Here is a 26,657-nt window from a genome sequence, read left to right as displayed (position 1 = left end):
ACGCCATTCTCCCGCCTCAGCCTCCCAAGTAGCTGGGACTACAGGCGCCCGCCACCACGCCCAGCTAGTTTTTTTTTTTTGTATTTTTAGTAGAGACGGGGTTTCACCATGTTAGCCAGGATAGTCTCGATCTCCTGACCTCGTGATCCACCCGCCTCGGCCTCCCAAAGTGCTGGGATTACAGGCTTGAGCCACCGTGCCCGGCCAATGCAATATTTTCTGATCCAATCAATAAAAAATTTTTACCCCTAGATTAATCTCATTTCATCTTATCAATCAAATCTGTATGATTTCAAGAGACATACATTTAATTCCTTTCTTCTATTCAAAGAATACATCAATACAATTTTTAGCAAACAGTATTTCAAAGATAAAAGAAAAAACACATTTTAAAAAAAGAAAAACACACACACACACCAACTTCTTAAGCTGTGGAAAAAAAGTAGTTTAAATACATCGTTGGGGGTGGTGGGGGGATAGGCTTGTACAAAATATTTAGCATTAAAAATTATTAGTATATATGTATTAGCTCACTTTAACCTATTCCAACTTCACTGACTCACTGGACTAGGAAGTTTCCATTCCCATTGTAAAGCATATTAATACCCATAATACATGGAATGCTCAAGGCTCGTAGCTCATTCCCTGTACACAAGCTGGGGTGTATGGTTACCCAGAGTCAATTTTTGTTTCTATTTATGCTAATTGTTCTTTTTTTCATAATTACACAATTTAGATCAAAAGTATATGAACTAATGACATGTGAAAGCACAGAGAGGTATTACAGAAACTGAATCATATGCTTTTGAGAGACAATAAAATAAAAACAAGTGCCAGGAAAAAAAGCTAAAAAACCTTGGGACAGAAAAATCATAAAACCTATAAGTATATTTTACACTCAGATTGCTTTATATTCTAACTCTATTTTAAAGAGATTAAAATTAGAATCCACAGATGATGCTTCATAGATGTGCTATTTATAAAAAAGATGAACGAGAACTCCAGTCAAGGAAACCATATCCTGAAAATACTTTGCCCAAAGTTAAAAGCCTGGAGAATGAACACGCAGTTCTGTGTTTTAAGTTACAATACAATGTTTAAGGTATATATATATTTTTTCAAAGATGGGGGTCTCACTATGTTGCCCATGCTGGACTCAAACTCCTGGGTTCAAGCATTCCTCCCACCTCAGCCTCCTCAGCAGCTGGGATTACAGGTGTATGCCGCCACACCCAGCTCATACCATTTTTTTAAATGAGTCCTCACTTTAACCAACTTATTCAACTACCTACCTACCTGTCATACTCATCAGTCAGGAAGGCCTCTACTGCACTTTTTAATTTCCACACATTAAACTTAGGTTTCAGTCCACACAATTATTTTGCCAAATATTAAGTAAGTTTAACAATGTCTAAGAACAGGGCCTACTGAAGTTAAGTACACTCTCTTTCAGTACTTCTCAATGGACAAGGGAGGGTCTAACTCAATGAGGAAGTAAGGATTAGGGGCTTCTTACAAATTATTTATACTAACCCCTGAGATTCTGAAAAGCACCCCCATGACTGACAACTACAGTTCCACTTCTGAGCTAGTGAGCCATTGATATTGATGCGACAGTGCTAAGGAATGTTGGGATTTTTTTTAAGTTAAAAATTGAGAATCACTGTTGTATATAATTGAAACCAGAGGATGAATAAGCAGAATATAATTAATCAAACTCACTATTTTCCTGACATTGCTTAAATACTACTGTTCTTGTGAAAAACGCCTTGGAATCATTAATGAAATAAAATGATTAGGACTTCTATTTTTACTCAAACTGGTACTTTCCTCATTACAGATATAAAGAGCAATGATTCAGTGTTAAATTAAATTCACTCATCAACAAATATTTATTGAGCACCTACTAAGGGTCAGGTTTTCAACTAATCTCTGAGAATAAAGTAGTAAATAAATCAAGATTTAGATGATCTCTGTCTTCATGGAGATTAATACCTAAGAAGGCAGAGTGTGATAAGGGCTGTAACGGGAAAAGTACAGGGAGTCATAAGAACAAATAGGCCGGGCGCGGTGGCTCAAGCCTGTAATCCCAGCACTTTGGGAGGCCGAGACGGGCGGATCACGAGGTCAGGAGATCGAGACCATCCTGGCTAACACGGTGAAACCCCGTCTCTACTAAAAAATACAAAAAACTAGCCGGGTGAGGTGGCGGGCGCCTGTCGTCCCAGCTACTCAGGAGGCTGAGGCAGGAGAATGGCGTGAACCCAGGAGGCAGAGCTTGCAGTGAGCTGAGATCTGGTCACTGCACTCCAGCCTGGGCGACAGAGCGAGACTCCGTCTCAAAAAAAAAAAAAAAAAAGAACAAATAAAGCTAGACTACAATTCAAGAACAGACTTGGCTGGGCATAGTGGCTCACACCTGTAATCCCAGCACTTTGGGAGGCCGAGGTGGGCAGATCACCTGAAGTCAGGAGTTCGAGACCAGCCTGGCCAACGTGGTGAAACCCCCACCTCTACTAAAAACACAAAAATTAGCTGGGCATAGTGGCGGGCACCTGTAATCCCAATTACTCGGGAGGCTGAGACAGGAGAATTGCTTGAACCTGGGAGGCGGAGGGTGCACTGAACCGAGATTGTGCCACTGCACTCCAGCCTAAGTGACAGAGCAAGAATCCGTCTCAAAAAAAAAAAGACTCTCCTGAGGAAGTGAAGATTAAACTGAGGCCTATAAAATAAAGCAGGAATTAGGATTAGCCAGATAAACTAGTGATGGTGGAGTAGATGGTGCTATAGGTAGAAGGAGCAGTACCATAAGAAAAGGTTAGAATCACTTGAAGAAAGAATGCAGAGGATGCATGGTACAAATGAGGTTACAGGGTCTTATAAACCAGCATCCGAACTTTAGCGTTCACATGAAGAGAATGGAAAGCCACTAGGGGGTTTTAGGAGAGGAACATTATAAGAAGTGTAATATAAAAAGTGACTGAAGGAGAGTGACAACAACAAGAGATGAGAGGCTTAGAGATGGCCATGGCTTGAACTGTGGTGGTGGCAAAAAGATGCAGTGATGAAGAGGCTATGTAAAGATATTCAAAAGATTTGAAGGACAGTTGGTAACGTCTGCTATATCTGCATGGAGTAAAAAGAAGTCAAAGACAACTCCTAGGTTTTTAGGCTGCACAACTGTTTAGAATGGTTAGACACTGGAATCAAAATACACAATCACGTGCTCATGTACATACACACACACACAGGATAATGTAAAAGAAGTCAGATTAATGGAGCAATAATGAGTCTTTGCTGTGAACATTGTGTGTTTGGGGTGTTTATAGACATCCAAACATATAGTTCAATAAGTAGCTTGATATGCAGGGAGGAAAGGCAATCTGGGATTATGAGCATCTACAGACATTCCCATGTCATGCAACACATGGTTTTAGATTCCACTTTACAAAGACTGTTTCAAAAGACAAATTCTAACATAAATTCTGGGACATGAAAAATTATGAGCTATGTTTGGAACCACAAAGCATACGGTATAATATTGAATATAAAAAAGTAAAAGTATAAGGTAGGAATCACGTACTACTATAAGGCTGTTTCCCTTTAGTCTTCAGCTATTGCTGTGGCCAAGCAAATTCTCATTGTATCAGCTCCTGTATTTATTAAAAGTATAGATAAAATTTTAAAATATCATTTAACAACAATTCAAGCCAAGGCTAGATAGAGGCTGCTAAAAAATAAAAAGAAAGTACAGAGATCCTGTTGTAGTATCTGTGGCTAGTTATGGGTAGTTCAGGTTTATTCTAATACTTACTGTAAAAATGGGAAAAGCTTATGATACTTTTAGAAAAGCAGTAAATATATATCATAATATCTTATGCTACTACTGAAAGAGGAAAAAATAGTATGGCAAAGTTTGCAGACTTCTAAAGATAGTTTTAGACCTTGGCTGGAAATAATGTAATTTACTGCTAAAAAAAAAAATTATATTTAAAGATCTCAACAATCTTTACTTCAGCTTGTTGAAAATTCAATTTATATAAGAATTTCCAGAAAAGACTAACTGCATTAGAAGCATATGTAAAAAGCAACTGATACCATATAATATCATTTCAGAAAAATATGGGAAAAGTGTGAAAAGCAGAGCCACGAGGACAAAGTGCTAAGAAACACCAATATTGATAGGATAAGTAGAGAAGAGTGCTGGGCCACAGAAAGAGAATCAACAGTGTGAAATGCGACTGAAAATCAAGTAAGGTAAAGTTTAAACTATGACCACTGGCTTCCTCAACATGTAGTTTACAAAAAGGGTAAACCACATAATTTATCATATAAACTGGGACACTTTTGAGCGTAAAAGAAATTGTATTAATAACTACATCAGACTAACAGGCACAACTTAAGGCTATTCTCGGAAAACTAGGACATATGGCTACATGAGTCATGGACAATTTTGTAGACAGCAATTTCAATAGAACAATGGGAGTGAACACTAGAATGAGGTAGGTTAATGAGTGACTTGTAGGTAAGGATATGAATATAAAAACTGAGGAAAGCTACTATTTAAAAAAAAAAAATGGGAGGCAGATTTAAGACTCATCTTGTTCCCAAACATTCTCCCTTAAAGGCCAAATGCAAACTGTATGTAATAAGCACAGCTAAATCACCTGGTGAAGACAATGGACTCCAGATTCTTTTAAAACAGGTACTTCTAAATTTTGTTTTCTCAATTATGAATTTAAAACATTTTGCTGCGAAGACTTCATGACTAAAACACCAAAAGTAATGGCAACATAAGCCAAAATTGACAAATGGGATCTAATTAAACTAAAGAGCTTCTGCACAGCAAAAGAAACTATTATCAGAGTGAGCAGGCAACCTACAGAATGGGAGAAAATTTTTGCAATCTAGCCATCTGGCAAAGGGCTAATATGTAGAATCCACAAAAAACTTAAACAAATTTACAATAAAAAAACAACCCCATCAAAAAGTGGGCAAAGGATATGAATAGACACTTCTCAAAAGAAGACATTTATGCAGCCAACAAACATACGAAAAAATGCTCATCATCACTGGTCATTAGAGAAATGCAAATCAAAACCACAATGAGATACCATCTCATACCAGTTAGAATGGCAATCATTAAAAAGTCAGCAACAACAGACGCTGGAGAAGATGTGGAGAAATAGGAATGCTTTTACACTGTTGGTGGGAGTGTAAATTAGTTCAACCATTGTGGAAGACAGTGTGGCGATTCCTCAAGGATCTAGAACTAGAAATACCATTTGACCCAGCAATCCCATTACTGGGTATATACCCAAAGGGTTATATATCATGCTACAATAAAGACACACGCACATGTATGTTTACTGTGGCACTGTTCACAATAGCAAAGACTTGGAACCAACCCAAATGTCCATCAATAATAGACTGGATTAAGAAAGTGTGGCACATATACACCATGGAATACTATGCAGCCATAAAAAAGGATGAGTTCACGTCCTTTCCAGGGACATGGATGAAGCTGGAAACTATCATTCTCAGCAAATTATCACAAGGACAGAAAACCAAACAATGCATGTTCTCACTCATAAGTGGGAGTTGAACAATGAGAACACATGGACACAGGGAGGGGGACATCACACACCAGGGCCTATTGGAGGACAGGGGGCAGGGGGTTGGGGGAGGAATGGCATTAGGAGAAATACCTAATGTAGATGACAGGTTGATGGGTGCAGCAAACCACCGTGGCACATGTATCCCTATGTAACGAACCTGCACATTCTGTACATGTACCCCAGAACTTAAAGTATAATTAAAAAGTAAATAAATAAATAAAACACTATTTTTGTGAAAAGTCTTTCTTTAAATATATAATTCCATATAAGAACATCATTCATACAGCTGAATGACAGCAGACACTATTTCAAAAATGAAAAAAGAAAAAGCAATATATGTAGATAAATCTCTAGGAAAGAAAAGGTCATGTTACATGAAGTTAGTAAAACTATAATATAAAGCAGCTTTTAAATTTTCCTTTAAAAAGTAAAGAAGTAGGCCAGGTATGGTGGCTCAGGCCTGTAATCCCAGCACTTTGGGAGGCCAAGGCAGGTGGATCACCTGAGGTCAGGAGTTCAAGACCAGCCTGGACAACGTGGTGAAACCCCATCTCTACTAAAAATACAAAAAATTAGCTGGGCGTGGTGGCAGGCACCTGTAGTCTCAGCTACTTGGGAGGCTGAGGCAGAAGAATCACTTGAACCCGGAAGGTGGAGGATGCAGTGAGCCGAGATCACACCATTGCACTCCAGCCTAGGCAACAAGAGTGAAACTCCATCTTAAAAAAAAAAAAAAAAAGTAAAGAAGTATATTGTTAATGTAAATAATGTATTATGCTCCCACTATACCTACAATGGGAAGACAGACTCACAAAGTAGGTAAGAAAGAGTACAGCCTTTGAAGTTAGACAACCCGGCTTACTACTCAGAGCTGTAAGATCACAGATCATTGACTTCAACTCCCTATGCCTCAGCTGCCTCATCTATAAAATGGAGATGACAGTATCTTCAAAGAATTATTGATGGTTAAATGACATAATGCATATAAAGTACTGAGAAAAGAGTCTAGCATATAGTTGAGTACTCTAGAGATGGTAGCTATCATAATTAGCTAGCTATTATATATAATGCATTATGCCTTGCACTGAGTTCATATCAATTTTCAGGACATGGTGTCACACCTGAGAACAGACAGATTATCAGTATAAGGAGAAAACAGGAGCTGATATGCACAAAGAGGCCAAGAGTGGAACAAAGCAAGGCTCAACTACAAGATTTCTCCTCCTCAGAGAATGGAGAGGTCCTAAGATTTAATTAATCTGAGGTACTGTTTGTCATTATTTTTAAAGTTTAGCTCCTAGTGCCAACAAGTAAAGACACATCCTATCAAAGTGGGACTGGCTGTGTCAAGGTTAAGAATACTAAGAGTTCTGACATTAGGAGCCATGAAATCCTTCTTAACTGTCATTTGCTAGCTATATAACCTACGGCAAATTGCTTAATTTTCCTAAACCTCAATGTACTCATCTCTAAAGCATGGATAATAATAATGCCAATCTCAGAGACTTGCTCAGAAACTTAATTGAAACAATATGTAAATAGCATCCAACAAAGTACCAGGTACATAGAAAATATTTAAATACTTATATTATTGGCCAGGCATGGTGTCTCATACCTATAATCCCAGCACTTTGGGTGGCTGAGGCAGATGGATCACCTGAGGTCAGGAGTTCAAGACTAGCCTGGGCACCATGGCAAAACCTCATCTCTACTAAAAATACAAAAATTAGCCAGACTTGGTGACGCGCACCTTTGTAATCCCAGCTACTCAGGAGGCTAAGACAGAACTGCTTGAACTGAACCCAGGAGGCGGAGGTTGCAGTGAGCCAAGATCACACCACGGCACTCCAGCCTAGGGGACAGAGCAAGACTCTGTCTCAAAAATAATAATAATAATTATATATATATTTATATATGTGTATGTGTGTATATATATATAATTTAAGGGAGGTAAAGTTAAGATGAATAACCATAGAGACATGAGAACAGGAAGAGATACAGAAACATTATGGTAGGCTGAAGAGTATCAACCACATAGTGGGCACGAAAGAAAAATATAAAGTTCTCACTAAGGGAGTAGAAAAAAGGCAAGATTCATCCCAATTTTTAAGTTATAAAATATAAGCATTTAAAAATATCTAAGACTGACAGCAGCAAATTTATGATTAAAAAATAGAAATATGTCTAATAAGGAAATGACTAAATAAATTATGGTATAGCCATGATATTAACACCTACACTTATTAAAATGCATGTTTTTGACATGTACACTATGGCAACTTTTTTAAAAGTATTTATTGTATCTATAAGTATAGTCATCACACAAAAAGAAAAGAAATATAGCAAAGTGCTAACAACAGGTGTTTGTAAATAACAAAACTACAAGTGCTTTTAACTTTTTCTTGAAACTTCACTGGAAATTTTCAAAAATGTCTGCAACAAATATGTATTATTTTATAATTTTTTAAACATAAGGTCTTTTTAAGACTAGTTATACAAAGTTCACTAATACTAGACTATTAATACTATCATTAGTAATTAGTAATATTACTAACTATACGAAGTACACTAATAATACTAGAATAATAATACTGATAATAATAGAACTAGTGAATATAATTCTGAGTTACCTTGTAGCTCACTTTTAATAAGGCAACTTTCCATCATGTATAATAGCACAGTGACCATAATATCCAGCAGCTGACATTCTTCTGTTACCTGTCTGGCTAGCTCCTCATTGCTGAACAACTGAACACTAATATGCACAATTCTGTTAGACATTGTGTCTGATTCATGACTTTTCTTCAGTGTTTTCATAATGAAAGCATAATGCTGAACAAAAGTTTTTGTAAAAGCAACCTGTAAACATTTTAATAGAAAGGAAAAAACACATTAGTTTTAATTTTTAATTTAAAATCATTTTTAATATATCATATTAACATTTTACATCTTTACTAATTTATAATAATGTCCAAGGTAACAAAAAAAAATCTCAATGATGAGGTAGTCTTTCACTTTTTGGGAACATTTGCAAAATATTTTGATGGTTAAAGAAAAAAAAACTTTTTTTTTCCCCAAGATGGAGTCTTGCTCTATTGCCCAAGCCTGAGTGCAGTGGCATGATCTCGGCTCACTGCAACCTCCGCCTCCCAGGTTCAAGCAATTCTCCTGCCTCAGCCTCCCAAGTAGCTGGGATTACAGGCATGCGCCATCACGCCCAGTTAATTTTTGTATTCTTAGTAGAGATGGGGTTTCACCATGTTGGCCAGGATGGTCTCAAACTCTTGGCCTTGTGATCTGCCCGCCTCGGCCTCCCAAAGTGCTGGGATTACAGGCGTGAGCCTGGCCCCGTTAAAAAAAATTTTAATAGACATTTTAAATTATTAAAGTTGTAAAGCAATAATAAATGCTGTGGTTTAAGAATACAAGATATACTAAGTCTCAGCTACAAACTATTGCAGAGGATTTAACATAACTAAATAAGTGAGTCAATGTGATTACTTCAAAACAAATATCTTCTCCTATTTGATCTGAATGCTGACCACTAATTTGACTAAACGATCTGCAGGATTATTTATTTTTACTTTTTACTTTTTTTTTTTTGGAGACCAAGTCTCACTCTGTCACCCAGGCTGGAGTGCAGTGATGCAATCCTGGCTCACTGCAACCTCCGCCTTCCAGGTTCAAGCCATTCTCCTGCCTCAGTCTCCCAAGTAGCTGGGATTACAGGCACATGCCACCATGCCCAGCTAATTTTTGTATTTTTAGTAGAGATGGGGTTTCATCATGTTGGCCAGGCTGATCTCAAACTCCAGACCTCTGGTGATCTGCCCGCCTCGGGCTCCCAAAGTGCTGGGATTATAGGCATGAGCCACTGCGCCCAGCCATATTTATTTTTACTGTTATTTGCAGATATAAAGACACACAAAACAATGACACTATTAAAGTGTCTCTCCTAACCTACACCATAAAAATTACATCATGCTTTATTTTCTTTTCATAAACTGAGCTTTGTCACTCTGCCATAACCATATGATGGTAACAGGTGCGTTCTAACCCCCTGGGTCTAGAAACTTCACCTATCAACATTTTTATATGAGTCAATAACTGTTCTCTGTTTATCAGCAGTGACCAGACACTATTCAATCCATGCTTTTCCCAGCCTGATCTCACAATCTAAATTCAAATGCCCCCATTAAACATTCTCAAAGCACCTTGTACTCTTCTTCAGAGGATTTAGAACAATTTGTAACTACATATTTATTTCTGCAAAATAAAAATTGTGGTTTCAATGTTTGCTTCCCAGCATTCCCTCCAGACCAAGTTCCATGCAGAAAAGCAATCTTTTGGAACTCTGCTGAGTAATGCTGCTTTGCCACAAAGTTAACACACTGTTGGCTGGACGCGGTGGCTCACGCCTGTAATCCCAGCACTTCGGGAGGCCGAGGTGGGTGCATCACGAGGTCAGGAAATCGAGACCATCCCGGCTAATAAGGTGAATCCCCGTCTCTACTAAAAATACAAAAAAAATTAGCCGGGCATGGTGGCGAGTGCCTGTAGTCCCAGCTACTCTGGAGGCTGAGGCAGGAGAATGGCATGAACCCAGGAGGCAGAGCTTGCAGTGAGCCAAGATCACACCACTGCACTCGAGCCTAGGCAACAGAGCGAGACTCCATGTCAAAAACAAAAAAAAAGCTAAGACACTGTGCCTTTTGTGCAGAACCTGTGTTAGCAAGAGAAGAAACTAATGCTTGTTTATAGTGTTATATCAACCCTCACCTGAGATATATATCAAAAAAAAGATTTAATAATGAAAGGCAAAGAAAGAAAAGCAAAGTTCAGAAAAGCAGAAAAATATATAGATACCTTATACTCTTGATCGGGAAGCATGTTGAGTAAGAAAGTTACCATCTTTTGAGGGAATTCATATTTTATAGTCCAAAATAATAGTTCTTCTAGGAAGCTTTTATGTTTCAAAACATCCATTATGGATTGATCTGCATAAGAAAAATGAAATTTATCAGTTAATGATTGAAGTTGCTCATCTCATTTAAACCTTACTATAACTAATAACCCATAAACCATAAAACGTGAATGTATCTAAAAATTAAAAATATCCTTAAGTGCAATAATATTGACAAGCTAGATTTCTATAATGTACATACTATATAAATAAGAAAAAATTTAATGCGTATATTTTAATATAAAGCAGTAAGTGGAAAAATGAATGGGGGAAATGGATGCCCTTTTCAAATAAAGGTATTCAATGGAAGATAGCATTATCTACTGGAAAGTCTAAGGCCAAGTGCCACTTCTCGAGGGCCAGTCTGTCTCTTCCAAAGCTCTGCATCCTTGCCAAGCTTATTCAACAGAAGATCTCAAGAAGTATATGAGGAACTAGGTATTTTGAATACTTTCACTGTTTCTTTCTCTCACTAATTTCTTCCCCTGCAAATGAACTAGAAAATTAAGACTATTAATCTTTGTCAGAGGAAATGATCTTAAGTTACTGCTCTGGATCATCAGCTCTACCACAAAGACATCAAGAGGATACAAGAAGTATCAACTATGAATGTATTGGCTCTAGTGACACTGCTTAAGCAGGGGCTAAACTTAGATGAGAGACTGGAAAAAACAGTATCTAACACACATTAAAATCCTCAGGTCCAGCCCTAACTACATCACTGTTCAAGGTGTCTTGCAGGATAACCTTGTAGAGTTTTTTCAGTTAACAGTACCCTACCCCAGCTTTATACTTCTTCTAGTATTGAATAATGTGTTCATACCACATCTCCCCAGGTAGTGGGTCTAAATGAGTAACAATAAGCTCAGTATGTCATCACTTTCTTTATAAAACATTGTGTTTACTAAGACTTGAATCAGTCCTTTAGATATAACTGTAACATAGTTTTTTCATTAATAACTAAAGAAAAAACGGGGCCGGGCGCGGTGGCTCAAGCCTGTAATCCCAGCACTTTGGGAGGCCGAGACGGGTGGATCACGAGGTCAGAAGATCGAGACCATCCTGGCTAACACGGTGAAACCCCGTCTCTACTAAAAAAATACAAAAAACTAGCCGGGCGAGGTGGCGGGCGCCTGTAGTCCCAGCTACTCGGGAGGCTGAGGCAGGAGAATGGCGTGAACCCGGGAGGCGGGGCTTGCAGTGAGCTGAGATCCGGCCACTGCACTCCAGCCTGGGCGACAGAGCAAGACTCCGTCTCAAAAAAAAAAAAAAGAAAAAAGAAAAAACGGCACCAAAATATCCTATATATCCTGAAGATATTATGATTTTAACCACAGAGAGGCAAAAATGTCTTCCAACTCCCTAATTCCATTTCAGTGGTGACATAAGTGATAAATAGGAGTGGTTAACATACAAAGACAAATACACTATAACACTATACATCTGGTTTTTTTTGTTTTTTCCTTAAGAGTCAGGGTCTCACTCTGGAGGCTAGAGTGCAGTGGCGTAATCATAGCTCACTGCAGCCTCAAACTCCTCAGCTCGAGTGATCCTCCCACCTTACCCTCCCAAATAGCTAGGACTATAGGGGTACAAGACCACACCCTGCTAATTTATTTTTTATTTTTTGAAGAGACAAGGTCTTGCTATGTTGTCCAGGCTACATTTCTTTATTATTAGCAATTAAGTAATTATTTTCAAAACTCAGAATATTCTACTTATAAAACAGAAATATATTCCTCCTGAAACAGATCATTTCCAGGGCATGACAATGATTTAAAAACAAAAACAAGCCAAGATTGCAAGAAATGAGGTAAAATACAGTAAAAAGAACTCACTGACAGATTCAAAGACAAAAAGTAATAAAAACAGGGCTCAAGAGATTCAGGTAGCAGGAATTTAAGATTTGTAACTAAAAATTATAATATAGGCTTGGCACAGTGGCCCACACCTTAATCCCAGCACTTTGGGAGGCTGAGGTGGGCAGATAGATGGCTTGAGCTCAGGAATTTGAGACCAGCCTAGGCAACATGGCAAAACCCTGTCTCTAAAAAACATACGAAAATCAGCCAGGTGGGGTGGCATGTGCCTGTAGTCCCAACTACTCCGGAGGTTGAGACAGGAGAATTGGATCGCTTGAGCCCGGGGGGCAGAAGTTGCAGTGAACCAAGATCATGCCATTGATCATTCTAGCCTGGGTAACACAGTAAGACCCTGTCCTGAAAAAAAATAAATTATAATCCACCGCACACTGCTGTACCTAATTTAATTCTCACAATTCACTTAACACAATGTGACTGATAATTTCACAGACTACCAAAATAAAAGCTCTCATTGGTAAGTGCTTCTTAAAAGCATTTACAAAGCTGAACAAAACTAGTACTATTAATCACAGAATTCAGTTTTGACTCTGCAAGCCTGTATTAGGCAAATGAAAAGCCTGAAGCCATCATAATTAACTGTCAAGCACTTAAAAGAAAATATACATTAACAATGTTTTAAATCAATTAAACAACCTGAATATACCAGGAAAGCTGTGGCTTCTGCTAAAATGAAAATAGTTGCAGTTATGTAGAATTTAATATTTTTGTCTGCAGACCAAAAAAACTCCAGCAATGTCTTCTTTGTTGCTCTTAAAATAGGTGATGTCAGTCTCCCAAGATGTTAAAGCACATGTTATATTGTGTAATATTATGAAAATGTAGTTAGAAATGCTTCTATTAGTTATGTTTGACTATCTTTAAATCTTGACATGACTTTTAACAATGTGTAAACTACCTTAAGTCGAATTGTAAAAAAGAGATTTTTGAAGAATCACTATGCACTGTAAATGCATCACTAAAGCAAAGGTTTTAATAATCTTGGAATCTTGGCCATGTAGTTAAAACCCTCAAGGCCTCAGTTTCTTCACCCTTAAAATGCAGGTTTAGAGAACAAGCAGTGATGAGGTTAGCATAGTGTCTGGCCTCTTTCTTACCATTACATATTTTCTTCTCAGTGCACTTTTCAAGCTGTTGAACAAAATTCTTACAAAAATTGAGCCATTCCCTAAACTTCAGATATCTTCAAAATAAGGTCAGTTTTTGAAAACACCTGGCGTTCTAATTCACAAAGCCATTCCTTCCATGTACATACTTAAACTGAAAATGATAACTGATGAAGTCTTAAATCTCTGTACTATTTCTTACCATTAGAGGAAAGAAGAGAAGGCACTCAATCCAAACACACATGTGAAAAAAGTTCAGGTATTTAAAAACAAAGAAAAAATACTTCAACTTAAGTCTGCATAAAAAGTATCTTCAGCCAGAGAGTGACCGGGCTGAAGGAAAACAATGACTTCTTACACCATAGCAGGTATTTTCTGGGCACCCCTAAAGCTTAAACTCAACTATGTGCTTAACAATCTCTAACTAAGATGTGTCACAAGGACTCAGTTTAATATCTGATAAGTTAAAGAGCCAGATGGCCATATGGGTTCCTAATTTCCTTCAGACATACAGGTTCTCTGCTGAGCCAGAAGAAAGGAGAACATATGTGTATGTGTGCATCCTGGACTGCAGATCAAATTCCATACCCTTTCCTAGCAACTCCCAAGTTAAATGCAGCAGCATAGTAACTGAGACTTAGAAAAGGAACCTGCAACTCAAAGTGCCTGCATGTTCTACCTTTCTAGGCAGTCCTAAATATTTCACAAGATACACTTAATTAAGAGCAGAAGTAAGAAATTTCTTTTCATTGGCTGGGTGTGGTGGCTCACGCCTGTAATTCCAGCACTTTGGGAGGCCGAGTCGGGAGGATCACGAGGTCAGGAGATCGAGATCATCCTAGCTAACACAGTGAAACCCCGTCTCTACTAAAAATACAAAAAAATTAGCTGGGCGTGATGGCGGGCACCTGTAGTCCCAGCTGCTGGGGAGGCTGAGGCAGGAGAATGGCGTGAACCTGGGAGGCAGAGCTTGCAGTGAGCCAAGATCGCACCACGGCACTCCAGCCTGGGTGACACAGCAAGACTCCGTCTCCAAAATAAAAAGAAATTTCTTTTCATCAAAATAACATTTTAGCCGCTGGAGACTTTTTTTTTTTTTTTTTTTGGAGGCAGAGTCTTGCTCTGTCACCCAGGCTGGAGTGCAGTGGCCAGATCTCAGCTCACTGCAAGCTCCGCCTTCCGGGTTTACGCCATTCTCCTGCCTCAGCCTCCCCAGTAGCTGGGACTACAGGCGCCCGCCACCTCGGCCGGCTAGTTTTTTGTATTTTTTTTTAGTAGAGACAGGGTTTCATCGTGTTAGCCAGGATGGTCTCGGCCTCCCAAAGTGCTGGGATTACAGGCTTGAGCCACCGCGCCCGGCCTGGAGACTTTTTAAACCAACCACACCTTAAGATATGGAAATCCCTGGCAAAAATCCAAAGCACAGACTTGTCAACTAATTACAAGTATTCTAGAAAAGCTTTTAGTGACAGTCAAGTAAACATTGTGGTTAAAAGCTTAGGCTCTGGGAGATGAATTAAGGATCTACCTCTCATTAGCCATAATCTCTAACATGTCCAACACATACAAAAGATTCAATAAATATTACTCATTATTATTACTAATCTAGTCCCTCACTACAAAGCATATCTATAATACTTTCTCCCCTTGAGTAAACACGTGAGTCCCTACTGAGCCTTTATTACGTGTTAAGTACTATTTACTCATTCCCATTGTGTGTGTGGGTGTCTGTCTGTCTCTGTCTCTCTCTCACCATGTCATCTCCCTTGTCTTTTTTCACTCTAGAAATTGCACACCCCAGATTATAAAAGGAACTAGGCCAAACTACAAATTCACACAAAAAACACTGGAGCCAAATCAATCAACCAATGAAAAGACTTCCTTTTGGGGGGGACTCAAATATGATAATGCATATTTTATGATGAAAATAATGAACAAAACCCAATAGTAATCCCTTAACAATACTTTCTCCAAGACTTACTAGATAAATCTAATAACATAAGTCTCCCTTTAAACAGCTTTGATGTCAATATGGTTAGCCCATCAAGTATTTTTAGTGATTAGGCATTTTTTAGAAGCATTTTATTCAAGGAAAAAAAATAAATAAATAAAAATAAAAATACCTTTGGTGCCACTGCTTAGTTTTACCCTCTTTCTCTTGCCCAGACCTTGACTACCATCCTGATCATCCTGAAGGAAAATAAAATTAGCATTATACACAGTCACATTCATAAATTGATACACTTTATAAATGTGCTACAAATTACATTAAACACACAATATATGCATACTTACATACTACTAATCAACATCTATGTATTTGCTATAATATGTATTTTAGTGTTAATTTTGATTTTAAAATATAGTGAAATATCCCTAATATTAAAACACAAGAGTTCTTAATCTCTGCTTCTAACGGAAGACTCTTAAACACCCCAAAATGCCAAGATTAAAGATTTTCCTAACCTTATAAATTAACATCAAATGCACAAAGAAACTAAAGAGTGGAATAAGAGAGATTATTATAGGAAAGTAGGAGAGAAGAGGAGAGGACAAAAACAATGAATAGAGGAAAGGCTTTCAAGAGTCTAAGAAAAAATGAGTTCAAGAAATCAAATTTTGAAAAACACAACATATTAGAAGTTGGAGTTGAGAGTTCAAAATAATAATAAAAACAAATTAAAATATGCTTAGAAAAAAAAATCCAAAAAGGAAATACAGACATTTCTGCTCAATGTGATATATACATACATATATCCTAGAAAAACCTCACACTAAAAATAACACGGCTTATGGGGTAAAAAAAGGGTAAGGGGCGGACACTCACAACCTATTCAAATTTGTAACCAGAGAAGTAACAAAAGCAGTAATTGGTGCCTGGGAAGATCATTCGCAGGCCCAGGCAAACATCTTGTGGTGGTTTAAGGCTATATCAGAGCATGTTAACACTGTACAACAGAGTAAGAAAGCCAGCCAGCTATGACAATGCAGAGGGAAGAGGAGCAAAGGGAGCCTCCCTCTGGTAAAACCAAGGTAAAAGTAGCAGTGCACCTCTTGAGAAGGAAGCCCCAGGTATAGGTGCTCATTTCTAATTTTCTTAGTATAGTGCTGAAAAGGCTCCTGCTGTCTTTGCAGCAGAGCTCAGAGTTTTTTACTCTCCAGCTAAAGGTTATGATTCTACCCCACTATCCCAGCTCTCCTAAACCAAGGATGTTACATATGAATCCACAACTTCCACATTATACTGACATATTTTCCCTGTTTTCCAAACACATATGAACCAACCAATATTATAAAGAGGTGTGGTAGTATTTGGCAAATAGTCAGTTGTGCTAACAATGGTGTTGGTGGCAGGTGAGAATTATAATATAAGTTCCAAAATACTTTTCTCAATTAGCATCCATCACATTTCTAAAGCAGAAAAGTAGCCTCAGCTTCATGCTGGAGCTCTACACACTGGTGCAGCTTCCTTGGCCTAAATGTAATAGCCTTAACTTAGGTTTCTGTGAAGTGCAGCATCAATCCTCAGGGCCATTCTCTGGGGTTTTCCAGAGCTGCCACTTAGCTCAGTCATTCAGCATTTACCGGGCCCTTCAATATGTCTTCCCTGTTAATCTCTACCTTTGCCAGGCCTCTCTGGCCATCCACCTGGCAACAGAACTGACAGTCAAACTACAATCTCCTCCTCCTCTGCCACTCTCAGCTGCTGCTGGAGAAATTAACGAGAAAGAAATATGAAGCCTTAAAAGACAAAAAACAGACACAGGAATGTAAAAGCATACTACAGGGCTCAGAGGGTTCCGAAATTTAAGATTTCAGTTAATAGCCATTTATGAAACTTGTTCTCTAAGACCTGAGAGAACAGGCAAACTTGGAAAAACATGTTATGTCCCAGATGAGGATTATTTCATAATTTCAAATATAAGCTTCCTATGAAAAGAGCATCCTTGATCAAGTGATAGTCATGGCAATATGAAGTTTTGTAAGTTTCCTGACCTTACATACTTACAGGACAAGTAGAATTAGACAAGCAGAGGAGGGCAAAGTCATGCCAAGAAGAGAATACAGCATAAGCAAAGGCAAAAGACAAAAGTCTGAAAACACGGACCACTGAGTTGGCCTTAACATCATGTTAGATATCAAATACAGCTAGGAAGGGAGATTATCTGCATCTGAGCTGGTGGGAAAATGGGTACTCTTATATACCAATGGGGAGAATATACAGTAGTAAAATTTCCCTGAATGGCAATTGGGTAATCTTTGGAACAGAAATTCCAGTTCTAGGAATTTAACCCAAAGAAATAATCAGACAAGTGAATTGGGACTATATGCATAGCTATTCATCACAATGTTATTTATAATGGCCAAAAAAAAAAAAAAGGTCTTTGGTTTCCAACAGAAGATGATTAGGTAAATAAATAAAAGCACACCTGGGGCCGGGTGCGGTGGCTCAAGCCTGTAATCCCAGCACTTTGGGAGGCCGAGATGGACAGATCATGAGGTCAAGAGATCGAGACCATCCTGGCTAACACGGTGAAACCCCGTTTCTACTAAAAAATACAAAAAACTAGCCGGGCGAGGTGGCGGGCGCCTGTAGTCCCAGCTACTCGGGAGGCTGAGGCAGGAGAATGGCGTGAACCCGGGAGACGGAGCTTGCAGTGAGCCGAGATCCGGCCACTGCACTCCAGCCTGGGCGACAGAGCGAGACTCCATCTCAAAAAAATCATAACATAACATAACATAACATAACATAACATAACATAACAGCACAACTGTACCATATAAAGAAAAACAATGCTGGAGCTCTATATTCATTGTGACCAGATGTTCAAAAACTATTATTATAAATGAGAAAAGCATGCTATTTAAAATAGCATATGCAGTATGAAATTACTTAAGTATTGATAATATTCACAAATAAAATCTGTTAGTATATTCCTTCTTATAGATGTTCAAAACTATCATTAATGAGAAAAGCAAGTAATACAGGAGTATATACGGCATGAAACCATTAAAATACAACATACATAAAATCTATTAGAATGTCAGACATTATAAAGTCACAATACAGGACTGTGCGCAGTGGCTCACGCCTGCAATCCCAGCACTTTGGGAGGCTGAGGCGGTGGATCACCTGAGGTAAGGAGTTCGAGATCAGCCCAACCAGTATGTTGAAACCCCGTCTCTCCTAAAAATACAAAAATTAGCTGGGCGTAGTGGCAGGCACCTATAATCCTGGCTACTCAGGAGGCTGCGGCTGGAGAATTGCTTGAACCTGGGAGGCAGAGGTTGCAGCGAGCCGAGATCACACCACTGCACTCCAGCCTGGGCGACAGAACGAGACTCCATTTCAAAAATAAGTAAGTAAATAAATAAATAAAGTCATAACACAGATGAAAAAGAAAAAGAAAAAACTGCCGGGCGCAGTGGCTCATGCCTGTAATCCCAGCACTTTGGGAGGCCAAGGCAGGCAGATCACCTGAGGTCGGGAGTTTGAGACCAGCCTGACCAATATGGGGAAACCCCATCTCTACTAAAAATACAAAATTAGCTGGGTGTGGTGGCACATGCCTGTAATCCCCGCTACTCAGGAGGCTGAGACAGGAGAATAGCTTGAACCCGGGAGAGGTAAGTTGCAGTGAGCTGAGATTGTGCCATTGCACTCCAGCCTGGGCAACAAGAGTGAAACTCCGTCTCAAAAAAAAAAGAGAAAGAACAAGAAAAAATTTTAAAAATAAAGAATGTCAGATGTTTACAGTTAGTCACCACTAAGTGATAGAGATTTAGGTAATATCTTTTTGTTAATATTTATTTTCTATTTATTCAACAATAAATACGGATTGCAGTTTTAAGTTAATAAACATGTTTTTAAAATACAAGTCTGATTTCCAATACTACTTGCTCCAACAGTAATAGATTACTATATTATCAGTTATAAGTTTTATATTTTTATTTTTAGAAAGTACAATACTGTTAACAAACAGAAATAACTCCCAACAGTGGGGAATTCAAGCATTAAGGAAAATGAAAACGAAACAGTTATCATAACCACAATTTCCCATTCCTCCAAATTCATGATGTGGAGCTGAGGTTCATTTGTACCTGAGGAAGCAGTACAGGACCCTAAGAGAAGATGATGATCCAACTGACGAGAGGAAATAAATCAAATACAATCTCAACCCAGACAGCATTTGTACAGCCCTCAGGAACTTTTCAGACCTTAAATAGTCCCTGAGCAGGGAAGTAGGCACTATTGCTACATGTGTTTCAGGCACAAAATATGGACACAGGTCCAAACCATTTTGGAAAAGAAACAAGAAGACATGAGACAAGAAAATCCAAGAAAAACAGATTCAAACTCCCAATCTGCTATATCTACAGATGGTTTCTCAACCTAAATTAACCTTTCTTTTTTTGATGGATTTTCTAGACAGATGAAAAAAATGTGAGCTTCATAAAAAGAAGTCAGGTAAATTCAAAGCTGGTTACAACAATACTCAAAGAATATTAATACAGACTACACAGGGCTAGAAGGAATATTTAATATGTCACCTTATAAAAATGAAAGCCAAAGATCTTAAAAGACTAGAACGATAAGATGAAACTTGAAGATTTATGTAAGCCTCTATAATCAGACTACTTTAAATCAGCTTCACAAGTATAACGCTAGAAGGGAGTTCTAACATGTCAGCTGTAAGCTGGGGCCCAGGGGGAAATGCTGGGCATTCTGTTTGACCTCTGTGGCTCCTGCCAAAAATTTAGGATAGCTGCTAAAAAAATAACAAAAAGCTTTGGACCTTAATGAAGACATGGTATGCTTATCAAAAGATGTCCCATCACTGGCACTGAATCGGGACATAGATTTTAAAAGAAAATGAATTTACTAGATAGTGAAAAGAAAGAACTATGCACAACAGAGAATATTTAAAAGTAAATATTTAAAACAGTGTCATATGGAAATAAAAATCTTTCTAGAGGGTAAAACAAGAAATATGCAAAAGTTACAATATTTAACACAATACTGAGAAGATTTTAATAATTAGAGCTATCAAGGGAATAAGTTGCTTCATAAACTAGGTAAGCTCCCTACGATTGGCAGTGTTTATGGAGAGGCCTACCAACTGTGAGGAATGTTACAAATCAATTCCTGCACTAGAAAAGAAATACATTAAATATTTCTAAGGCCTTTCCTACCAACAGTTTATGTGATTCCCTGCCCTACCCTCACCATAACGTAATTTATGATACCAAATTAAATTTAAACCTTATGCCTCCAAAAGTAAAATTAACTTTTTTTCTTTTTTATTTTATTATTTTTTATTTTTTTGAGACAGAGTCTTGCTCTGTCGCCCAGGCTGGAGTGCAGTGGCCCGATCTCGGCTCACTGCAACCTCTGCCTCCCAGATTCAAGCGATTCTCCTGCCTCAGCCACCCAAGTTGCTGGGACTACAAGCGCGTGCCATCACACGGGGCTAATTTTTGTATTTTTAGTAGAGACGGGGTTTCACCATATTGGCCAGGCTGATCTCAAACTCCTGACCTAGTGATCCGCCTGCCTCGGCCTCCCAAAGTTCTGGAATTACAGGCATCAGCCACCACACCCAGCCTTTTTTCTTTTACCTATTCACTTATGAAAAGTATCTCTGATTTTTTATTTCAATTGTCCTACTTTTGCTGTTATTTTTGGAAAGCTGTCGTTCACTTGGATTGTGTCTTGAATAAAGACAAGAATATTCAAAGTATATCTACACAGTAACTTATTTTATTTTGCAAAGTGATTATTTCTCAATTATGTAACAGTATGCAGGAAAAAAAGATAAAAGTAAACAAGCAAAATTTATAAACACTGATCATCTTTGGATGGGAGGGCTAAATGTAAACGTTTTCTTTTCAGGTTTTTTTTGCTTGTTTTTTTTGAGACAGGGTCTCCTTCTGTCACCCAGGCTGGAGTGCAGTGGCACAATGTTAGTTTACTGCAAGCTCCGCCTCCCAGGTTCAAGTGATTCTCTTGCCTCAGCCTCCCAAGTAGCTAGGATTACAGGCATGCGCCACCATGCCTGGCTAATTTTGTATTTTTAGTAGAAATGGGGTTTCTCCATGTTAGGTTGGTCTCGAACTCTCAACCTCAGGTGATCCACCCGCCTCAGCCTCCCAAAGTGCTGGGATTACAGGCATGAGCTACCTCGCCCAGCCAAAACATCTTTTAATTGTTACAATTCCTACTCTACAGTAGTAATTAAAATGTCATTGTCTACTTATTCTCATGCTATCTTCCTTTATATATAATATCTTAAATTACAATAATAAAATTATGTAAAGGGTTTGCTTAATAATCCCATGAGCCTATAAGGTAATGTGTAGAAATTCTAATCCTGAAGCCACATCTAGCTGTTCATTATATTTCAAATATAAATACTAGAGCAAATATGTAATTTGTGCCTACAGTTCCAAATAAAACGCAACATGACATGAAAAGCCATTTAAAAAAAAATTATTTTTAAATGGCATAAAATAGTTATTTATTCAAGAACATATATATCTAAGTACTCTTCCTCTATCATCCTATTTCCATCTATCTTATCCCTTCATCTATTTTTACCTTAATCTATTCTATATTAATTCTTGTATTTTGACCATTTTAATATATGTTTAAAAATACTTAAAGAACAAAAGTAAAAGCAAATTTTAAATAATAATCATATTCATTTTTAAAGGGGTTGATGGGAATTCTTATCTTTCTCTCCAAATAAATCACACAAACTCAATTAACATTGTTTTTGCTTATGATGCCTAGCCACCAACTGAATTTTTATTCCATGTAGGCCATGAGTCCTAATAAAATAATGTTTTGCATTAATAAATAAAAAACAAACCAGATTAAAACAGGATATACAACCCAAAAAAGAGACTAGCAGAAGAGTCACAGTAGTTTTATAGCCTCATTAGTAATTAAATTCAAAAATATATTTTGTTCTTTAACCTACAATGAATACTAGTAAAATTTCAGTATATTTTCTTTTGCTTTACAAAGTTAAAAGTCAACTCTCAGCCGGGCACAGTGGCTCACGCCTGTAATACCAGCACTTTGGGAGGCCAGGGCGGATCATGACGTCAGGAGATCGAGACCATCCTGGCTAACACGGTGAAACCCCGTCTCTATTAATGATACAAAAAATTAGCCAGGCATGGTGGCGGGCACCTGTAGTTAGGAGGCTGAGGCGGGAGAATGGCCTGAACCTGGGAGGCGGAGCTTGCAGTAAGCGGAGATCGCGTCACTGCACTCCAGACTGGGCGACAGCACAAGACACCGTCTCAAACAAAAAAAGCCAACTCTCCAAAATACCTTACAGGCTGAGCACAGTGGCTCACACCTCTAATCCCAGCACTTTGGGAGGCCAAGGTGGGTGAATCACCTGAGGTCAGGAGTTCAACACCAGCCTGGCTAACATGGCAAAACCCCCATCTCTACTAAAAATACAAAAATTATCTGAGTGTGGTGGCATGCACCTGTAGTCCCAGCTACTAGGGACGCTGAGACAGGAGAATCGCTCGAACCCGGGAAGCAGAGGTTCAGTGAGCCAAGATCATGCCACTACACTCCAGCCTGGGCGACAGAGTTAAGACTCTGTCTCGAAATAAAATTAAAATAAAATAAAATAAAATAAAATAAAATAAAACAAAATACCTTACAATGTAAATATAAGCTTTTATTCTCTTGATGTACAATAGTAACTATTCTACTTAAGGAAAGCTTTGATTTTCATTAAAACTCTGTAATAGCCATTACTGGCTAAAATGACATGACTTTACCAGTTGTAGTTTTTCCCAAGAGATAGTGCCACTAAAATAGATAGAAAATTTATAAGAAATTATTGGTACATTATTTAGCTATTATCACTACCCACTATTGGATTATCAACTGAATCCAGGGAAAAGAATGGCTAATGTCATATCCTGGTTGTGGAAGTTTTAAAACATGTTTACAAATTCTTTGACGTTCTTCCCATCAAGAGGTGGGATCTATATCACCTCCCACTGAATCTGGACATATTTTAGCAACTCTTTTATAACTAAAAAGGATGAAGTGACACCATGTAACTTCCAAGACTAGCTCAGAAAAGGCTCTACAGCTTCTACTCTTGGGCTGTTGGCCTGGGAGAAGTCAGTACTATGTAAGATGTCCAACTTGAGACCACCATGCTGGAGAAACCACGTTATCATACTGATCAACAACCAGCTGAGTTCCCAGTGGATGGCCAGCATCAACTATCAGCCCTGTGAGTGAGCCATCTTAGATCTACATCTCATTGTGAAGCCCTCAGATGACTATGGCTGCAGCCAACAACTAACTGCAACCACATATGATAACCTAAGTGAGAACTGCCCAGGTGCCATTCTCACGTTCCTATGTCATAAAATTGTGAGCAAAATAAAATCGTAATGTTAAGACATAAAGCTTTGGGCAAATTTGCTGCATAGCAATAGTAATGACAATCATGGTTTATCCACTTTATAGAAAGAACACTTACACCAGCAGATAGAAGCACTAGTGCCCAATTTCAACTCCACCACTAACTAGATGGCATTTACTAGCCTGAGTGAATCAGTTAATTCTATGGAATTCAGTTTTCTCATCCATAAATAAGACAAGATGAATTATATGGTCCCTTTATAGCTCAAGCATTCATATTTTTATAACCCTTGAATTGCTTGACACTAATTTTCATTTCGTTTTTGTTTATCACATATCTTTTTTTGTTTGTTTGTTTTTGACACGGAGTCTCGCTCTGTCATCCAGGCTGAAGAGCAGTGGTGCGATCTCAGCTCTGAAACCTCTGCCTCCCAGGTTTCAAGGGGTTATCCTGTCTCAGCATCCTGAGTAGCTGGGATTACATGCATGTGCCAGCAAGCCCAGCTAATTTTTGTATTTTCAGTAGAGATGGGATTATCGCACCCAGCCGACTTTTCTAACTCAAGACTTGACAATAAGTTTAAAACCATAAAGCAAAACCTTTATATATATACACATATATGTATATATGAGTGTGTGTGCGTGTGTGTGTATTTGCCAGACTTGGTGGTGCACGCCTGTAGTCCCAGCTACTCAGGAGGCTGAGGTAAAAGGATTGCTTGAGCCCAGGAGGTGGAGGCTGCAGTGAGCCACGATGGTACACCACTGCAGTGAGCCATGATGGTACCACTGCACTCTAGCCTGAGAGACAGAGCAAGACCCTATCTCAAAAAAAAAAAAAAAAAACAAATACAGTAGATACTTTGGCTAAACAACTCTACTTCAAATTCTTAAGTTTTCAAATGCTTAAACGACCCCATTTTTATCCCTTTGGAAAATGTGATCAATATATAAACTATAAAAAGTTTAGCTTTCTGGGGCGGTGCATGGTGGCTCACGCCTGTAATCCCAGCACTTTGGGAGGTCGAGGTGGGCAGATCACCTGAGGTCAGGAGTTCAAGACCAACCTGACCAACATGGAGAAACCCCATCACCACCAAAAATACAAAACTAGCCAGGCGTGGTTGTGCACGCCTGTAATCCCAGCTACTCGGGAGGCTGAGGCAGGAGAATCGCTTGAACCCAGGAGGCACAGGTTGTGGTGAGCCAAGATCACGCCACTGCACTCCAGCCTAGGCAACTAGAGCGAAACTCCATCTCAAAAAAAAAAAAAAAAAAGCTTTCCTTTTTTATTTATTTTATTTTATTTTTTTTGGTAGAGACAGGGTCTCACCATCTTGCCCAGGCTGGTCAAGCAATCCTCCCACCTCAGCATCCCAAAGTGCTGGGATTACAGGCATGAGCCACTATGCCTGGCCAAATATTTTTAGACTACAAAAAAATATAATCAACCTAAATGTCCATCAATGGTAAACTGCATAAAGAAAATGTGGTACATATACACCATGGAATACTACATAGCCATAAAAAAGGACAAGATCATGGCCTCTGCAGGAACATGGATGGAGCAGGAGGCCATCATCCTTAGCAAACTAACACAGGAACAGAAAACCAAATACTGCATATTCTCACTTTAAGTGGGAGATAAACTATGAGAAAATATGGACACAAAGAGGGGAACAACAGACACTGAGGCCTACTTGAAGATGAAGGTGGGAGGAGAGAGAGGATCAGAAAAAAATAACTGTTGGGTACGAGGCTTAGTACCTGGGTGATGAAATATAAATAATCTGTACAACAAACCCCTGTGACACAAGTTTACCTATATAACAAACCTGCACATGTACCTCTGAATGTAAAAGTTAAAAAAGAAAAAAAAATTATTTTTTTAAATCAACGGCCAGGTAAGGTTGGTCACGTATATAATCCCAGCACTTTGGTAGGCCAATGCAGGTGGATCACCTGAGGTCAGAAGTTCGAGACCAGCCTGACCAACATGGCAAAACCCCGTCTCTACTAAAAATACAAAAATTAGCCAGGCATGGTGGCAGGTGCCTGTCATCCCAGCTACTCAGGAGGCTGAGGCAAGAGAATTGCTTAATACAGGAGGTGGAGGTCGCAGTGAGCCAAGATCTCACCATTGTACTCCAGCCTGGGCGACAAGAGTGAAACTCCATCTCAAAAAAAAAAAAAAAATTTCAATAAATGAAAAGTTTAATAAATGTATGATTTAAAGGTCAAAGAGGCTGGGCACGGTGGCTCCTGCCTATAATCCCAGCACTTCGGGAGGCCCAGGCAGGCAGATCACTTGAGGTCAGGTGTTCAAGACCAGCCTGGCCAACATGGTGAAACCCCGTCTCTACTAAAAATACAAAAACAATTAGCCAGGAGTGGTGGATGGCACCTGTAATCCCAGCTACTCAGGAGGCTGAGGCAGGAGAATCACTTGAACCCAGGAGGCAGAGGTTGCAGTGAGCCAAGATCACGCCACTGCACTCCAGCCTGGGCAATGCAGCAAGACTCTATCTCAAAAAAATAAACAAATAAATAAAGGTCAAAGAGTCTCAGCTACTTAAATGTATCAAATATACATCACATGCTTTAAAAGTAAATCTTCTCAGCTATAACAAAAACAATGCATTATGAGAGACTAGGGGTTGAAATAAAGTATTTTAA

At 38.7% G+C, this 26,657-nt stretch overlaps 1 protein-coding gene across 9 annotated transcripts in view; it reads right to left on the bottom strand.

Annotated features, from left to right (window-relative positions):
* The window catches only part of UBR3 (ubiquitin protein ligase E3 component n-recognin 3), a 268,922-nt gene that overhangs the window by 186,542 nt on the left and 55,723 nt on the right, over positions 1–26,657 (bottom strand). For all 9 annotated transcript variants that reach the window (XR_012421203.1, XM_005573426.4, XM_005573427.4 and 6 more), the window contains exons 6-8: positions 15,694–15,760; positions 10,488–10,618; positions 8,252–8,480 (exon numbers count right to left, since the gene is read on the bottom strand). Coding sequence is in view for 8 of the 9 variants with exons in the window: in XM_005573426.4 (XP_005573483.1) it covers positions 8,252–8,480; positions 10,488–10,618; positions 15,694–15,760 (427 nt within the window). In the remaining variant the exon portion in view is untranslated. The remainder of the gene's footprint in view (positions 1–8,251; positions 8,481–10,487; positions 10,619–15,693; positions 15,761–26,657) is intronic.

Source organism: Macaca fascicularis, chromosome 12 (assembly GCF_037993035.2).
Source record: "Macaca fascicularis isolate 582-1 chromosome 12, T2T-MFA8v1.1".
NCBI lineage: Eukaryota > Metazoa > Chordata > Mammalia > Primates > Cercopithecidae > Macaca > Macaca fascicularis.
Note: the sequence above shows the minus strand (reverse complement) of the source record. Positions and strands in the feature narration are given on the sequence as shown.